This window comes from Cygnus olor, chromosome 2, assembly GCF_009769625.2.
Source record: "Cygnus olor isolate bCygOlo1 chromosome 2, bCygOlo1.pri.v2, whole genome shotgun sequence".
Lineage (NCBI taxonomy): Eukaryota > Metazoa > Chordata > Aves > Anseriformes > Anatidae > Cygnus > Cygnus olor.
In genome coordinates this window covers 84,549,867-84,568,066 of record NC_049170.1, presented here as the reverse complement: position 1 = coordinate 84,568,066, position 18,200 = coordinate 84,549,867, and the positions used below count along the sequence as shown (strand labels likewise).

General features: G+C 37.6%; 1 protein-coding gene across 10 annotated transcripts in view; it reads right to left on the bottom strand.

The window, feature by feature from the left end:
* Positions 1–220: 220 nt before the first annotated feature.
* The window catches only part of CTNND2 (catenin delta 2), a 646,797-nt gene continuing 628,817 nt past the window's right edge, over positions 221–18,200 (bottom strand). For 7 of the 10 annotated variants that reach the window (XM_040548196.1, XM_040548193.1, XM_040548191.1 and 4 more), the window contains 5 exons: positions 15,915–16,041; positions 11,584–11,715; positions 7,417–7,494; positions 4,335–4,408; positions 221–1,419 (listed from right to left, as the gene is read on the bottom strand). In XM_040548196.1, coding sequence (XP_040404130.1) covers positions 1,159–1,419; positions 4,335–4,408; positions 7,417–7,494; positions 11,584–11,715; positions 15,915–16,041 — 672 coding nt within the window. In that variant the 3' untranslated portion in view covers positions 221–1,158. The remainder of the gene's footprint in view (positions 1,420–4,334; positions 4,409–7,416; positions 7,495–11,583; positions 11,716–15,914; positions 16,042–18,200) is intronic. The other 3 variants (XM_040548194.1, XM_040548197.1, XM_040548199.1) reach the window with 1 other exon arrangement.

Genomic DNA, 18,200 nt, shown 5'->3' with positions numbered 1-18,200 from the left:
CTGGAGTTTCCACTGTTTAAAAAAAAACAAACTGAAAATGAAAAAAACCTGAAGTTTGAACAAGGAAAACATTGGATGAAAGTAAGTCTTACACCACACAAACGCACACGCTCAAACACATACACACACACAGAATACTATGCATACGTGGACACACACGAGTAAGAATGTATATTTGTATGATAGATTCTTGGAAATAGACATTCTTAGCAAATATGGATGACAGATCAATTGTAATTTATTTTCTTTTAACACTGTATCATCATAAAGAAAACTGGTATAAATGAAAAAAATCTATTTCAAATATCTACATCTAAAATTTTAGGCAGTGAAAAAGCACTTTGTTGACAAGGAGTGTGGAATGATGAATGTTAATTGTCAGAAACTGCTGAATGCCTTTTTTTTAGTTGCCACAAACAAATTCACATATCAGAACGAACAATACTGCTAAATATTCCTTTTTTTTTCTTTTTTTCTTTTTTCTTTTTTTTTTTTTTTGTTAAAACGCACCGGGGAGAAGAAAACAAAAAACTGGAAATTCATACATCTTTCAAAATTTGAAATTGAAGCAATATTTAGAACCATAGATGAAGAAACACTGTGGCATTGGTGTAATATACACAATGCACTTGTTTTTTTTATCTGTAATGTACATCAAATACTTTACAACAATGCATTAACAAAAGGCAAGAAACATCTTGCTGTACAGAGGAAACCCCAAATGCAACTTGAAGCCTAGATTCACAATGAATGAGGATATTAAACAAAGTGTGAGAAGCTGTTCCCCATAAAGTATGTACGCTGCTCAGTTACTTGTGCTTAACTCTTAACCCACATCCACTGTCATGTTCTCCCTACTTCCTTCAGCCACATTCAACACACAGCACCGAACTTTAGACTCTACAGGCCAACAGTAAAGTTGTCCCACACGTAAAATATATATATGTGTATATATATATATATTTCTTTCTAATTATTCCCAGGTTTAGCTTTCATTTCTTTTAGCCTTCTAAAAAAAATCTCCTAATTTTTTTCCTTACTGGTTATCTGGGCCTTCCTATGGAACAGGCTTTAACAAACTAAATTTGCAGGAAAAAAAATGTCTTGTGGTATGCATGCACATGCACAGTTCCTGGAGCTTTTGTATCTGCCCAAGTCTCAAACCCAGGAGTCGGGAGAGGCTGGATAGTGGCTTGTTTCATAATTAAGTTCACTATAGGGACGAGCAGCTGAATAGAAGTCGACGTAGTTTCCAGTTGACTTTAGTCCCAGGTGCATGTTGTATTCACTTGCAGGTGGGCGATGATGCACTTGGTCCTCAAAGAAGGACTCATCATAGTTTCTGGTTGAATTCTGAAACGGCTGATATGGTTCGTAATCTTTTCTGCTGGGCTCCTGTGGAACTGGCTGTGTTGAAACCTGAAACATAGCAATGCCCACAGCTTGTTAGATGCAAGATGTTGTTGTAGGCAACAAGAGGGAAGAAGGAGTGAATCTCATTCTACGTTTGTCATGCTGAAAATAGAAAGTTGTGCATTGTCTTAACCTCTGCCCCAAAGCAGTGCTTGGTAGTCAATTAATTCCACAGCTCTGCCTTGTCAGTACATTCTTTACATTTTCATTTATTATTTTATGTTACTGCTGCTAACAGATGCTGCTTTCTTTCAAAAGTAATTCAAATCTGGATCTGAGCAGTGTAGCTCACAGTAACTTTAGTAAATATAATCTGTATATAGCTTTCTGACTACTTTGCAGCTATACAATGCAAACATTGTTGGTCAAAACTCAGCCTTGAAGAATCTGAATGGAAGTGATACGCAGTCCAAAGATGTTAAACATTTTGCAGCTTCCTTTGCCACAGGTGAGATTGAGTAACAGCATATTGTTAAGAACCAAGTAATAGTCTTCGGGGCACTGACACAAGAACATTTCAAACTACGTGCCCTGAAATGTGTTCTGCTGTTGTTGTTAAGTTGAACCAATTTCTTACCACTGCCTCAACGCTTCATGTTGACAATCTTGTGTTGTTGCAATGTTCCAGCAAGTTGCCTTGAGGTTGAAGTATTTATGATATACAGAAAAAAAATCTCATGCAGTCCCCTAACCTAAGTCTGCCATAAAGCTTTTTTCAGACAGCCCTAGTGAGACTCTGCTTTTATACTTGGGACTTAATGAAAATCTGAAGTTTATAAGCATTTACTAAGTGTCTTTGTGACTGCAAAATGACACAGACTTTCAGTCTTCAGATGGTGTCTTTTCCAGTGAGCCACCACTGGGAATATCGATGCTCCAATGTCAGTGTTAGAAGAATTTTTGCAGAACCTGCTGACTATGCACAAGGTCGTAAAGCTCCTTCAAGAAGAGAGGAACAGTTGCACTGCCGTGTCACAAACTGTTGGATACTATGATTCTTTGAAAGTGCCTGTATTGGACTCTATGCACAGAATGCAAAAGGTAGTGTCCACTGCCTTTAACAGTCCCCAAGTGATCTTACAACATATTAGAATGGCAATAGGAAGCATAACAACTCTGATTTCTATTTCTCGCACTGCTGTCATCTCACTCCACGTGTTCAAACACAGGTGCTTCATTTTGGACACAGGAGAAAAATTCTATACTAAGCAATGCATTCATAAGCCAAAAAGATAGAGCAGGTTGATTTTTTGAGTAGAAAATAGTGGACTGAGTTAGTACTTGTTTATTTATTTTTTGTTAAACACAATATTTCTGATAGGTCAATCATAAACTTGACATTTCATTGAGACAGCAAATGGGAAAAGGTGGAAAAGCACTTTTTTTGGGCTCTCACTCCAAAAATCATATTAGTTCATTCATGACTGCAGCTACATCGCACCAGCTGTTAAAACATCTCATACCCTTACTTTCTCTAAGTACTGTGTTAGTTAGAAGGGCTTTATCTCTTTAAAGGCAATAAAAGCAGAAACACCTCCATGCACTAAAGTAGCTCACACAAAGAAAGGACACCGCACAAAATCCTGTTTAAGAAGCAAAACCAATAAAGGGAAAATGGGGACATGGAATATCAGAAACTCTCCTCACCTTCAGTTTGTGGACTGAAACTGAAATATCATTCACTGAAACTGAAATTTCAGGTAATCTAATTAAAGTTTTCAGGGAAGAAAAAAACTTTTTATCGATTCTCCTAAATATTCCTTTACTTGTTTGATACTAGTAATAATTTAAAATGCTTGTCTGAAATGTTTTTTGGCCTTATATCTCTATTTGCTGCAACTTTTGCACATTGCTTAAGGAAGCTGTGAAAACATTAAGGAACTGTGGTAATTAAGTGTAAGGTAGCATTATGCATAAGGATGAAACAAAAGCCTATCAATGCAGAAAAATGTTTCTAAGGGAGTAAGGAAATGCTATACTGGAAACATATGGCCATATGAATGAAATACATGTCAATATTGTGACAACTCTTTTTCTCTTTCTGTGAGGTTGTGTTAGCTTGGCACCCATCCTGCCAATTATACTTTTCAAATGCCCTCCTTATCCAGAAATACTTTTCGCTTTATGGTTTTCAGGGACAGGGCATTTTAGATGCTCAATGTTCCTGACTGAATGGTTTGGATGTATACCGGTGGGAAACTGTCCTTTCCGATGAAATGCTAGATTTTCTCTTATGCCCAGAAGCACACATTAAAAAAAAAAAAAAAAAAAAAGCAAACAAACAGCTTTGTTACAAATCATAGTTGTGGAGTGGTGAAATGACAAATCTGAGGGCTTTAGGTACACAGAAGTACAGGGCACATGCCTGTCTAAAAGATACAGGGGAGTGCCTTTTCCAGGCCTGTTCAATACTTGAGTTTCTTCCAGAATGACTAAGCCTGTGGCTCATGCAGTGCCAGCAGTAATGCTGAACGTCATGATGGATATACCCAAGTAATGAGATGTGAAGGGACTTCACCAAGTTCACTGGCATGGGACATCACAAGGTATTTGACAAAGTAGAAGCGCCCATTATGTTAGTTTGGCTTTTAGAGTACGCATCACATATCCAGAACTTTAAAGGTCTCAAGCCTGTCTTGATTTCATTAAGAGTTACCAGCCTTAATACCTTAGATAATTTTTGTGCACATGCTGTCATAACCCATTGGACATTTTTGAAACTTGGGCTGAAATTCTGCATTAGCATAAATAATATAACTTGCCTGAAGCCAGTGGAATTGCTAGCATTTGGTCAAGCAGATGACTCATTTCTTCTAATCTAGACTTTTTAATCCTTGCGATATTTTTATTAGTTTCCATTAAAAAATGTGACATTGGTGTCTTGCCATCTAGAACAGTGACATTTTAGTCTCCTTACTTACCTGGTTATGTTTGATATCTTCAGCAGGTGCACCGTAAGAATTCCTATACAAAGTTGAGATGCCAGTGCTCTGAGCTGGAGAGAGAAAAGAGGAAGGAAAAGCAGTTTTACCAAACATACCTCTTTGGTCTAAAAATGAGTTGTTAAGGCTTCATTTAATACTTACATAGTGCCCATTTCTCATACACAAACATCTTTAAAAGTGTCTGCAGTCTTCTATTTTCTCTCCCTCCCACTAAACAATTTTAATCTTTGCTTTGGTGTACATGCATGTACATAGTGTACACTTATTAATGGTTACAGGCACTATGTTGTGTCCATACCAATCTTAGGCACTTCACACATAAATCAACAAAATAATTCCATATACAGTTAGCATTCAGTAATATATTCCAGATTATATATGGGATTTTGTATCACACATACATTGAACAGGTAACAGTTGTAAATATTGAAATTAAGAAACATTTATCTCCTTTCAGTTCAGTTGCATGATGTTACATCAAATCCTATCCTACAGTGCCTTTGCTATATTGTGAACTCATTCATGGGAAAAGTGATTAAATAAAACAAAAAATGAGTTATGCAAAAATGTAATAAGCAGTTACACCAAAGAGATCTGGTCAAGATACTCTCAAATCCATAAACTGCTGTCATTTTCTTCTCAGATGTCCTGCTACTAAAATACATGGACAAAACTGAACTGTGTTTGAAATCAGAAGTAACTCTAAGGAAAAGGATGACATCATACTGTTTTGCAAAAATATATTGCCCATCCTCTCCTCCCATCCCCCCATCCCCCCCCCCCAAAAAAAAAAAAAAAAAAAAAGACAAGGATTTTTCCTGAAAGGCTTTAGCCTTCACTGATGACCTTGATTTGGGTATATGGCTGAAACTCAGCCTTCTGGTAGAACCAGAAACTTTGTATTTCTCTTGCTTGAAATAATATGAAGGAAAGATGTGTGGCTGCTGCACACTGTTCTTACTGGATACGCGTTATTAACTTCCCAGATATTTGAACCAATGTTTTGATGATATAATCATGACTCTCATTATAAGAGCATGTGCCTGAAAGAGAATTTTAGAAGTAGCTGTGAATCAGAGTCATCACAGGAACTGAAACATGTTGCCCATTCAACTTCTCTCAGGTCTCTGTGCAATGGTATAAAGCCTGGAGGCACCAAAAGATGCTTTTAGTACCTTTGCAACGCAAAACTTTGAGGGCAAGGACTGAGCAGCAGAGCTGAAAATTGGGTGTGGGACCCATGCTAGTCACGTCACTAAGAAGATCCACGGTTACTGAAGAGGTAACCACTCCTTCTTCCCTTTGCAACCTGCTAGCATGGACCCCAGTGTGCAGAACTGCCTCCATCCTTCTTCCCCCAGCCACTACACTCTCTGTGGAGAAAGGGAGGAACGGAATGGTCATTAGTCAAAGTCGACTGCGAAATGTCAATTCTGATCTTCACATCTGCCACAGGTACCGTGCTGAAGGTACAATTTTTGACAGAGCTTGATGCACAGTCTCATGTTGTCACTTTACAGATCTCAGATGGTGCTCTTGAAGTTCTCCAGTATGGAGAACATGGTCTTGAAATGGGATGAAGACAGGGCTTATATGGTCGGGTGATGAGATTTAACAACTGGGGGGAAAAAAAAACAACACTTTTTTTTTCACTTGATGACCGTTAGCTAATAGGGGTGAAAAAACCTCTTGGTTCTTCATGTGCTGGATGCAGTTACTAAGACAGATCATAGTCCTGTGTAGGAAATGTTGCAGAGCCCCACAGGTCTCCGAGTAGTGCAAAGGGATCCTTTCTGTGAAAGTGGGAAGTAAATGAGCTCTGGTAACAGACAACGGTTGGTCTTTTTGGTGGGAGGTACTCTCAATTTTGCGTGTGTGCCATCAGGTGGTAACAGATGGAAGTGATGCCTGCTTGAGTAGTTTATATTTGGCCATAGACGTTAGGACTGAAGGGTTGATCTACAGAGGTTCTCTCTGTTCAGGATGCATTTTGTCACCAAACTTGATTGATGTGTGAGACTTGACTGTTACTTCGGTGTTTTTTTTATGAATTACAGCTGCATCCTCTGCTTTAGTGTTTGAAACTCTCCCTCCTGAAGACAGTGTTTGGTATTAGAGGAGCCCGCATCAGCATTACTGTCTACAGTGCTCCTTATGCCTGTGTGGCTCTCAGTAGTGCCAGTGACAGATCCTTCTGTGATACCATCTTTTTTTATGCTGGCTTTATGAATTCTTTGCTTGCTCCATGGAGTGCTACAAGAAGCTGGCTTGAACAAAATGGAAGTGATACTCAGTGTGTTGGACTCTCATAAACCTGTAACCATTTTCGTTTCATGCAAATAAATCTCAAGCAGGACTTAAGTTTCATGCATGCAAGTTTTCAGGCAGGCAGGACTGAAAGATTTGATCTGGAGAGGACAATACTATTCATCATTGTTTGCTGTCAAGAACAAAAGAGGTGAAACACCTGAGGGTTTTATGGAGAAACTGATGAAAAATAGTAGATTGGTCACATGCTAGTTTAAGTAGTATTCCCACGGGCAATCATAAAGACTTCAAGGAGTATCATGACCTTTCCATCTTTTTACAGGTAAATAAAAGGGCACAAGGATCCTGTATGCACCTAATAGCCACGATTATTAAAAAACAGGAACAGTTCAGAGTTGGTGCATATCTGTCCAACACAGTACTGTGAAATATGTCGTATTTGTCACATGCTAGATTGAAGACTTGCAGTCTCACAGATCACAGATTCTGCGATGGAAAAAATGGGTGGTCTGTGTATAAAAATAGCTACAAGGTCTGCGCTGCTGATTTCACTGCAGTCACATGAATACAAATCCACAAATTCAAAATGCAAGCAAACTGTGGTATTCTTTTCTTAATGCGATAAAAAGGAATACAATGACACATTAAATGCTTGGAAATGAATGCCAAGAGTTCACAGACAAGAAATCTTGGCTTTGTCTAGCTGCGAGGCTGAGATAATTCTGTTTCTGGAGGAAATGTAAGTCAAGCAATGTAGCTGCCAGTAATGCATGCCGCCACACTCCAGTACCTGCTTCTGAACACGCAGGCAGCATTCCTGGGAACTCCATTCCCCCTCTGCCATGCCTCAGTGAGCAGTTGACTCTTGCTGTCCAAAAGCAGAGGGCAAATATAAAAGAAAGAAGGGAGAGAATGAGCCAGATATTGGGGTGATAAGTAACTGATTCTTGATGTTATATGTACAGGTGTCATCACAGTAAAATTATCAAACAGAGAGAGCTAATGAAATAATCTTCTTTTTTAAAACATGGCAGGAGAAGGGAAAGGGGTACAAGGAGCAGGAGATGGAGATTTTCCAGCAGCCATGCTTCCTTACAGAGATGTGAGAATTTTTGCTGCAGATGAAATGATTCCAGAATTGATGAGTGTGTGCGTGTGTATTTTATGTAGCATATAAACATCAGCACCATATAAACATCAGTACAAGATAGTACTGAGAGGTACATCTTACTGAGGAAAATTGTGATGGTTCTAAAGTGAATACTATGATCAACCTGCAGCATTTTGTGGTTGCGTTGTATAAAAAACAGAAAAATGCCTTACTTTTTATTTTCCTCATTCAGTTTTAAAGGTGATATTGATTTAAAAAAAAAATCAAATAGTTTCTCACAGCAGTCTTCTCCACAGCTGATGACAACTTTGAAAATTATGTCAGTCAATGGTTTATGTGACAAAGTTATCATTGACCAAAGCCCTCCCCATATATCTCAGTCACTTGGCTCATGGTTTAACATTCAACTTTCAGTTCCTAAAATTATTCATTCAGAACAGATTTACAGACACTTTCAAATAATAAGGTACTAACCTTTTACACTCACAAACACAGACTGATAGTAAGAAAGGAAAGATCAATTGGGCAGGTAGTCATCCTCAGCCAGTATTGCATAGCCTGCTTTTTTTTAGTGCCATCAGCGGGACCCCATTTTCTAAAATTTAGTTCAAGACAGTAAAGGCAAATGACGTTGTGCCTCACAAATCATCTAACAGAGATCATTGCCTGTCATTACCACTGTCACCTTCTTGTGTGGTGAAAGGGCATGACAAAAGATTACAGTGTACTGTGGTTTCTTAAAGTAGTAATAAGTTCAAGTAACCCGAGCATCGCTATCTACTATAACAGACTGTGGTTGTTTGTGTTTAGACAGTGCAGGGACTTATAAGTAAGCTGAAATGAGAAAAGTACAGATGTTAGATTACTGATAAGCAAAAGAATAAACTAATCAGGAGTTTCTGCTGGTGGAAGCGAAGATACAGCAGGCAGACTGTGATGCACATATTAGTTCAGTAAGGGAATTAACAAAGCGAAAGAAACTTTGCAGTAGAGTCCCCATGATAGCATACAGTAAGCTTAACTTCTTTGTTCTGAAGGAGAGCACCAAGGCATAAATAACGTTATCACATTCATTTATAGTTCCTGTGTTTTTTTAAACGACTATAATAGTTTTTGTCTTAAAAATATACTTTAGGTGATAAAATTTTATTATTGGTTATTATTTTCTACAGAAAAGAGAAGATGGATTGTAAATATACAAGGCATCGTAAACCTGCGAAGTGAAGAGGGCAATGAGAACTTTGATATTGTTCCTCTATTTTTTAGCTGTCCTTGTGAAATCAATATAAGTTATCATTTTCAGCCAAACTGTTTACTTCATAGATTCTCCATTTTTTCCCAGAGGCTTCCTGACAACTCTCCACAATGGCAAGAAGCCAACATTTCTACTTCAAAAATCCATCAACAAACCTTCATTTCAGTCCCAGCCAAGAGGTCATAAAATTTTTGAACTATAAACTGAGAAGAGCTTTGGAGAAGAGCATGGAGACAGGTGTGGATAAATTGGGACTACAGCTGTAGCTCTACACTCTCTGTAAATCCATAAGTCAAGGAAAGCTTTGTGTAATACATCAGCTTGGCACAAAACACAGGAGCAGCTCAAAATATGTATACGCCAGGTGGAACTTGAAAAAACATCTATCTAAGTCCCATAGGCTCTGTGGATGTATGAGCTGCAATGCATTATTTGATGCACAAAGTGAAATACAGGCATTGGAATAAACTTGCTACATGAACTTACATTAGACTGGAGAAGTAAAGCCAAAATGCCTCACAATTAAAATCACAAATACTGTATTTTATATTGTTCTTTAATGAAATATTTATTATTTAATTAGCTACAGATAGTTATACAAATTTCATGTCCAATGTTGACAAGCAGGACTCCTTCTGTTATTTTCTTCTGTTCTTAAAATAGTGCTTAATTTGAGCTCAGACCAAACGAGCAGAGATTTGGTGATCTGAAAGAGAGAGCAAGTGATTTGTTAATTCCATATCCATTCATACAATGTCTATACAAGATTTTGAAATATTATAGAACTTATCAATTTGTTTTTGATTTTTCTCACTGAGTTCAGTAACTGTAAAATAATGGATAGTCAAGCATGATGGTGAGAGCCTTGAGTTCTCTTATTAAGAGCCAACCCAAAAGATCAATAAGAACAGATAAAATACAAACACATATTAAAGGAAAGCAGGATGCAGAAATCAAAGTGGAACAAAGGTTGTTGGGGAAGTACAAACCTCAGGCTCCTAAAATTATATAGAAAAAGAAAGGAAATATGGGAGAACGTAAGCACTCCAGTAAAAGACAAAATGAGAAGGGATGGGGAAAAAGCAATCAATAATTTTTTGAAGTGGGGAGAGACATGAAAGAATAAGTTACTATCTGCAAGGAAGCACAGAATTTCCATGTGAAAACCCTTTCTTGAGAACATTCTAATATAATCTGGTTATCTAATTTGCAGACACAGCTAAAATGAAATACTAATGTTTCTGCCTTTTCAGCTGCTGTTCTTACTCCTTAGATTCCCTCTACCTGGATCCTTGAAAAAGTGCTGAAAAAAATTAAGTTTTGTCCTCACAATTACACAAGCAATGACCACTGAAGTGTTTGTAGTAGTGTTTTGTGTAGTAACTATGAAACACCCAAAATGTTATAGATACATTAAATACAGTACCTTGACAGAATTTTCTGCAATTCCAAGTAGTATCCTGCAGAGGCGATTCAAGACACTCATCGTTTCTGTGGTTTCCATATGTTCTTGACTGTCATTTCTCTTCTTCTGACTTTTACTTTCTTGCTAATTAATGTTCTGTTTTGCATTTTGACACAAGTTCAAAGGCTGGCCTTTAGATTTTGATTACGCAACGGTGCGTAGCACAGAAGAAGCTGTATGAATCATATCATGTCTTGAAAGCAGACACTATAGCATGGAGGGCTTGACACCTAATCAGCATAGTACTGGTGTCCCTGTGAGCTTAGGACAACCCATTCTGACATTCTCTGAGCAAAACCTACGCAGAGGGAGGGGAAAAGGTAACAGGCAGAAAGTGCAGAATGACTCCTCGCTGTAATTTTTTACTTGCACCAAGGTAACATTTGGTGGAGAAGACACCATGATGCTCAGCACTGAGTAAATATAACAAAACGCTCAACAAAGGTTATGTAAGTCTGTGCAACAGTGATGGAGATCAACAATTATTTTGCAGAGAATTAAAGAAGAGATGCTGTACTAGACAAAAGAGTCAACATTTTGTAATTACTGAAATGCTAACAGGTTAATGAGCTCACTAGGATAGAGAGGCCTTCACTAAAACCTGCAATAGATGCCGTAACACACACCAAGAACATTTTTGTATTTAAATCAGCCTAGCTATGAAAGCAATGGGGATAGACTTTCCAAACTGCTACTGAATTTCCTAGGAATGAGTGACATGTAAATCATCTAACTGGTCCCAAAAAGCCATTCCCAGCAACAGACAGACATTAGGGATCACCACAAGTGCTAAACCATTGTCATGCTTACAGAAACAGCACTAGTTAATATAAGCTGGATTTACCCACTTCCTTCTGAAAAGAAAACAAAATTAAAAAGAAATGAACAAGTGTTTTTAAAGCCTTTTCTGTTATAAAGAATTGTGGTCTTCACAAATCATTTTTGCAAAGCATAATATCATTAGTATCAAGTACTTCTTCAGTTGTATTTCTCAAGGTTGCTAAAACTTTGGAATCAGCCAAAGCAGGTTAACTCTTTTCAACATTACAATAAACTCAGGCAACCTTATAAAATCAGCCGTCTATCACAGCTGATTTTTACGTATGCTATGTAAGCATAATCTCACCTGTCATGGTGTCTTTCCTAGAAGTGTGTTCTCCCTTATTTCCATGGTAAGTGGCGTTCGTTCCAGTTGATTCATAGTCTGTTTTCCTTTCTTTTAGGCTGATCATTTCCCGAGGTGAGGCTGGGGCACTTGCTAGATCATAAAAATGGATTTATTTTTTCTCACCACATATCACTGAATGTAGTGTTTAACTCTAAAGTAAACATTTTAGTAAACTATGTATTTGCTAGCAGATTAATGTCAAGCTGTTTGAAGAAACACCTCCATGTTATGAAAGAAAAGAAAACGTGCTGTTATTTCAAATACAGTACAAATGTTTTAATATGATTTATTAACTCCAAATATCATTTTCACCTTTTTCTACTTACACCCATCATCTAAGGTGATCATTAAGAAAAAGTACAATAATAATATTATTTTTTTTCCCTTTTAGCTTTTCAGACTCTAATGTGTCAAAACTTTCCGGTACACGTACTTCTGCTTTTCTTCTCAAAATGGTCAATTCATTTCTGTTTAAAAGACCCTTAACTTTCAATTGAGTAGAAAAAAAAAATATAAAAGGAGAAAAGCCCTTATAAAATGGATTCCTCCCTTCTCTGTTGAAAATAAACAAGCCCATGAAATAGTTCTAAGGGGAATGGGAAGAAAAGAGAGATGTTTTTTCATAGAAGACATGTAGGAAGAATCCCTAACACTTAAAGGTAAGTCAAATAATTTTTCTGTCACTAACTATCTATGTAGGAACAGTTGACATTAAAACAATATTTCTTTCATCATGTGCTGGGAAACTCTGCAAGTGTTTAGAAGCTGAGACAGCTGAAAGAAGGAGGTTTGGGGGGGAATGTTATGGAAAAAAATTGGCTCATATGATTGTTCCACAATTGACTCTGGGTCAATAAGAAAGACACTGACTCTCAGTCAGTAAGAAAGAGGCTAACTGAAACTCTTGCTACAGCTAAAAGCAGGGAAGTGCCAGGTGACTAGGAGGAGAACCGGGTTTGTATGTGATTTTCATGCACTGGAGAATGTGAAGGTGGCGCTGATCACAAAGACTCACAGCTTGTGATGCTTAGACAGGAAAAGGAGAAAAAAGCAGGGACAAAAATAATGGATTGCAAGTGAACTGACTTCAGTGATTTAGGTGTTGGGAGATACCATGCACTTTCCCCGTTGTGGAGGGAAGGGGAGGGGAGGGTGTACAAGGTGAGCATCCCAGAGCCTAGTAAAGGCATAGTGGTAGAAAAATAGCTAAACCGCTGGTGCATATTTCTACACCTTCCCCAGCTGCCACCCAGACATTCAAGATGTTGAAATAATCTCCAAAGCAATAGCAATGTCATTTCTAAAAAAAAATAAAAATAAAAAATAAAAATATAAGAAATGTCTTCCAGCATCTCTAAACCATGTTATAATTTTTAGTTAAGGAGCAGGGAAGCCCTCCTTGCACAGTGATGCTGAATTCTGTTCAAATTGGTTCTACTGGCTCTAGCCTCTGAATTTACAGAGCAAATGTGGGACAGATGGCTTTTCTTATGAAGGCATTAAAACTGGGGATTGCTTTTAAGTTGCTTGTCAATACTGATGTAATTCTAAAGACGATAAAGGCAGCAAATACGAAGACATGAAGAAACATGACATTAAGTTACCATATCATCTAATGGGGACTTGACTCCAACAGGGGACAAAACAGAATGCATACCTTGAAAAGGTAACTAACACTTGGATGCATTTTGTTTCACATACTCTGGTAACACTTTAAAGTATTCCAGTGTTTTGAATACAATTGACTGATAAGGACAAAACCATCTCTCTCTGTTCCCTGTAGAAATTATACCTCGCCTCTCATCTTAGAACAACTGCCTTTTGGCAAGTATTAAAATCAAAAATTGCCTTCCTCCAGAGCTTTTATTGGAAGCAGAGATAAATCCAGTAGTCGACATATTGAAAAGTAATATCAAGACTTTCTCCTCTTATTCTTAAAGTACACAAAATAGACAGAGCTTTCTACACTACATAAAGTATTGTATCTCCAAGTCCTCGGGATGGATGGGACATTATGGGTTCATTTACTTCAAATAGGTAGGATGCACTATACCAAAATAATTCTTGACAGACTTTTGTCTACAACTAAAGATCTCTGATGACAGAGACCACGTAACTGCTCCAAGCAGTTTATTACAGCGTTTTGTTTTCCTACCATTAGGAAATGTTCGATGTCTAGCTAACCTGACTCCTTGCTGCTCATTATTTTCATTTGTCTGCTATGAAAGTAGAGAAAGTTCATACCATGCCTCTTTGCAGCTGCCTGTTACATGTTTGAAGACTTGGTGTGTACCTCTTCTCGCTGCCCTCATCTTGTCTCTGTTCTTCGAGTTAAACAGTTACAATCCATTCAGTGTGTCCTTGTATCCCTATTTCTCCATCTCCTGATATATGTTTGCAACTGACAAAAACCCCTAAATCATTTCTAATGCACTTCCACCTAGTTAGGTATTCCCCTTACAATTTATTTGTAAAGGATCAGATCTTTGTTTCCCTTTGGGCAGTATCTCCAATGTCTCAGGACAACTCTGAATTCTATTGATGCCCTCCAGGGTAGGTGAGTCTCTCCTAGATTTACGTCACCTGCAAAGTTAACTGGCATCCTTTGTGTATTACCAGGGTCATTACTAAAAACATTGAGTCCTCGACTCAAGACAAACCTCCAAGGAAAGCACGCTTCCATTTAGCAAAAAGTCACACCTATTCTTTAAGAATGGTTTTCAGTCTGTTTTGTGTTGCCATGTTTTCTGGACTGTTTGCTAGCTTGCCCTAGCTTGCCTATAAAAATCACATGTGAAATAGTCTCACTTATTACTGTAGATTTCATTTACTGGCTATACCTTTCCACAAAGCCTTGCAGCTATGCTGTGGAAGAAATTCAGATGGAATTATAAGAACAAATCCTATTGAATCAATGCTTGGATTTGATATGGGTACTACCAGACAGACAGTAACTTGCACTACAACGCAGAAGTAGATACTCCTAAGCAGCACCTTATGTTCCTATTATCTTTGAGGTATTCAGATTGTGATTACTTGCTCCAGCAGTTTTCTAGAGCATGAAGTTGAGCTGACCGGTCTGTAATCACATGGGAGCCTCTTCCTTCAGAAACAGCCACTACGTTTGTCCTTTGCCATTCTTCTGATGACTCCTCATAGCAGTAAGATTCATAAGAAATTTTTCTGAAGTATGTTCTATAAGCAACAGAAGTGAGGAGATAGTTTTGGCCAGAGAGAGAACTAAGGTCTCAGGGACAGACATTTCAAGTGCCTTGCACTGGTGGTCAAAATGAGATTTTGAACAAAAAAGGCAAAGAAAAAAAAAAAAAGGAATTCCTTGCAGACAGACTTGTGTAATGATGGTCAATAGCAGCTCTCACTGAGCTGTACTTCTGGCCACTTCAAATTTCCTCAGTGGTTGCTCTGCAGGACTAGGACACAGCTAATAGATACTTAAAACTATTTTCTTAAAAATGTATCTACTGCATGATGCTGATGGCAATAATTGGCTTGGCCTATTTTAATTCTAAATTCCTAGTATACCTATGGAATGGCAGCATTTGATTGAGCAAGTAGTAAAATTGTTTTACTCTGTTTACCTGAAAAGAATTTCACTGAGAATGATTTTATCTAACCAAGATATGTTTTACCTTAGAATAAGATGATGAAGATGCTCAGATTTCCAAACAGAAAAATAAATTAACATGGAGGTGTAAATTGCCATACTTACATTAATTCCTTGCAGGGATTGTACAGAATTAATGATAGCTGGTCTAAATATGTCATCAATATTACATGAATACCTGTAGTCAATCTTTTATTAAGCTTCCATATGCATGTGTATGTACACTTATATACACATACACACATTCACATATAATCAGAATAAAAGCTGACAAAAATAATGTGGATCTTTCAACTTCTGCCAGGTGTACAGAGTGGTCATAAACAACAGTTGTCATGACTAGCAAAAAGAGTAACAGTTTCCTCATGCTAACAATAGATTTAATCACCCTGAGATCTAGTCAGCTAATTTCAATCAGGAAAACACTGCGTATTAATTCATAAGAAAAAGTAATATTCTTTCTGCTGTAGAACTTGCACAGTGTCACGCAAAAATAAAAATAATTCCTGCTTTGAATGGATAGTTCAGATAAGAGTAAATAATGCATTTTGTGCTCTTTCACCATTCTTAACAGATCTGTATGCCAGTGACATTGCTTAACAGAGAAAAAAGACAGTGATGGATTATTTCTGTTTTTCCTTCAACCCTGGAAGGCTGCACTTACCTGAGCGGTTGTTAGGAGACATGCGCACGGGAGAGATGGAGGGCGTGCGTGATGAAGAGTATGGTCTTTGTCGATCCCTTTCTATTGTTGAAGATGAGGCTACAAAGTGATACTGTGACCATCCGTCCTGCAACATCAAACATTGTGACAGCAGTCAGCAAATACGCCATGCAGTTCCTGGTATTAAGCACAGAGTATTTTTCTGTAGTTTTTTTTACTACTTATACACAAGTAGGCTACTATCTCTTTCCTGCCACTGAGTGGCAAATAGTCTTACTGGTGCAGGATTTGACTTGCTGACTGTACTGAAACACCAGAAGAAAAATTAAAATGCAGGAAGTTCTGTAAAGTAACATATTTCGGAAAGATTCATATTATGGAAACACTGAACAATGTATTAAGTTATTTGTTTAATAGTTCTGTCTTTTTCCTTGCCTCTAGTTTCACATTCTAAATGATCTGAAAATATTCCAAGTCATGAAACTGCCTGTTTTCACAAGGTTTTGCTTTAAATCATTTCTGTCTTATTAGGAAATGGAGTAAGTAGATGGTGAAGCTGCAGGATTATCAAAATTGATGTGACTATTTGGGTATCTGCAGTCTAGTAAAGTACATTAAGTGCCTATTTGTTCACACTGAGTGAAAAAGAATCTATTCATTTTCCTCATTGCATTTTTCTCCAAGATGCACAGAAAGAAATTGTATGTCTTGTATTTAAGACTGTGGTAATAGTGATGCATTTTAAGAAAAGAAACAAAGTAATAAAAATGTTAGAAACTGCCGGTTTCGAAATAAAAAGGGAGTTTCACATTTTTTTCTTGTATACAACATCATACCCCAAAATTATGAACTTTACATTTTAAAATGGAAACTAAAAATAGTTTGAAAGTATTGTGAGAGCATAAATTGACTTTAGCTAGTGCCCTTAGTAAACCACAATATTTCAGATGTCTTAAAGTATTTACAGATTTTAACTGTCTTTATCACTGTTTAATGTTAAATCTAACTCTGTAAAACAAATTGAGTTTGCCCAGCCTCACACTGAAGATATAATCCTTCTAAAAACGCCTGCTTTCTGTTGTGCTCAGTGGAAATTGAGTCAAGCACCTGACATGGCACTACACAAAATGTTGCAGTGAAATGCTGTGCTGGATAAAAAACCAAAAACATTATAAAATATTGACAGGAAAACAGCTGGAATTTTGCTCTTGCGTATAGAAAAATAACTCCGCCTTGGGGAAGAAAAGGACATTCCCACCCCCCTACCAGGGGCTGCTCCTGACACCCAGCTCTGACGCCCACCTTCTCCCACCTCTGCCTTGGCCCAAGCCATCTCTCCAGCTTTGTGCCCTCCACAGGCACCAGGCTCTCCGAGCTGCGATAGGGGATGGCTTCAATGCTTCTTTTCCACTAAACTTCTACGAAATAGAACTCAGCAAGAGTGTGACACGCTTCTCTTTTGAAAACAGCAGGAAGAAAGAAGGCACTTACATTTGATGCAGAGGGAAATGTTGTAAGTACATTAGGAGAGACAGACTCAACACCTAACTACAAATTCTGAACGTCTGTACTCCTTACATAATGCATTTGTATAAACGTGTGTATATCTCAGTCATAAGTTTAGAAGAAAAGAATGGAGGAGTGAAATCTGGGCCATGGCTTTTGTAGTGGGGTCCTTATTTTCCCTAAAATAGGTAGTGAGCATATGTCCACGGGGGTCAGTCATGTTAATGAACTGCATCTTGTACTTCACGACAGTCATGTAAGAAAATATGAGGAAGAAAACTGGTTAATCAATATACGATAGCAAGAATTCTTGAAAAAGAAACAGCTAATCTTTAATACCACTCAAGCCAAAAATTTTTATTTCTGATCTTTCATTTCCAACAAGCCACTTTTGCACAAGCAGTGTCCTCCAACCTGGAGGGAGGACAAGAGCGCTAACAAAAACATCTGTAACCCCCCTAACTACTTAATGCTGAATCAAATTGGAAATTATTAGAAACCTCTCAATACTTACATACAGAGTTTTAAAAAGAACCTGATAGCTTATAGTTATAACTAACAGCTTACATCTAATCATCTTATCCAAGCGTCAAGACTGAATAAAATACTTTGTGTTATTTTTACATCTCCCATTAAACAGTAACTTCCATGGTATTTTTTCTACTATAAAAATGAAGCCACAAATACGAGAAGCCCGTGCCTTTATCCTGCTGAGGAAAAATGGTTCCACTCTTTCTCATTTTCTGGGGTCTGAAGTTCTTTTAAGAAAGGTGACCTCTA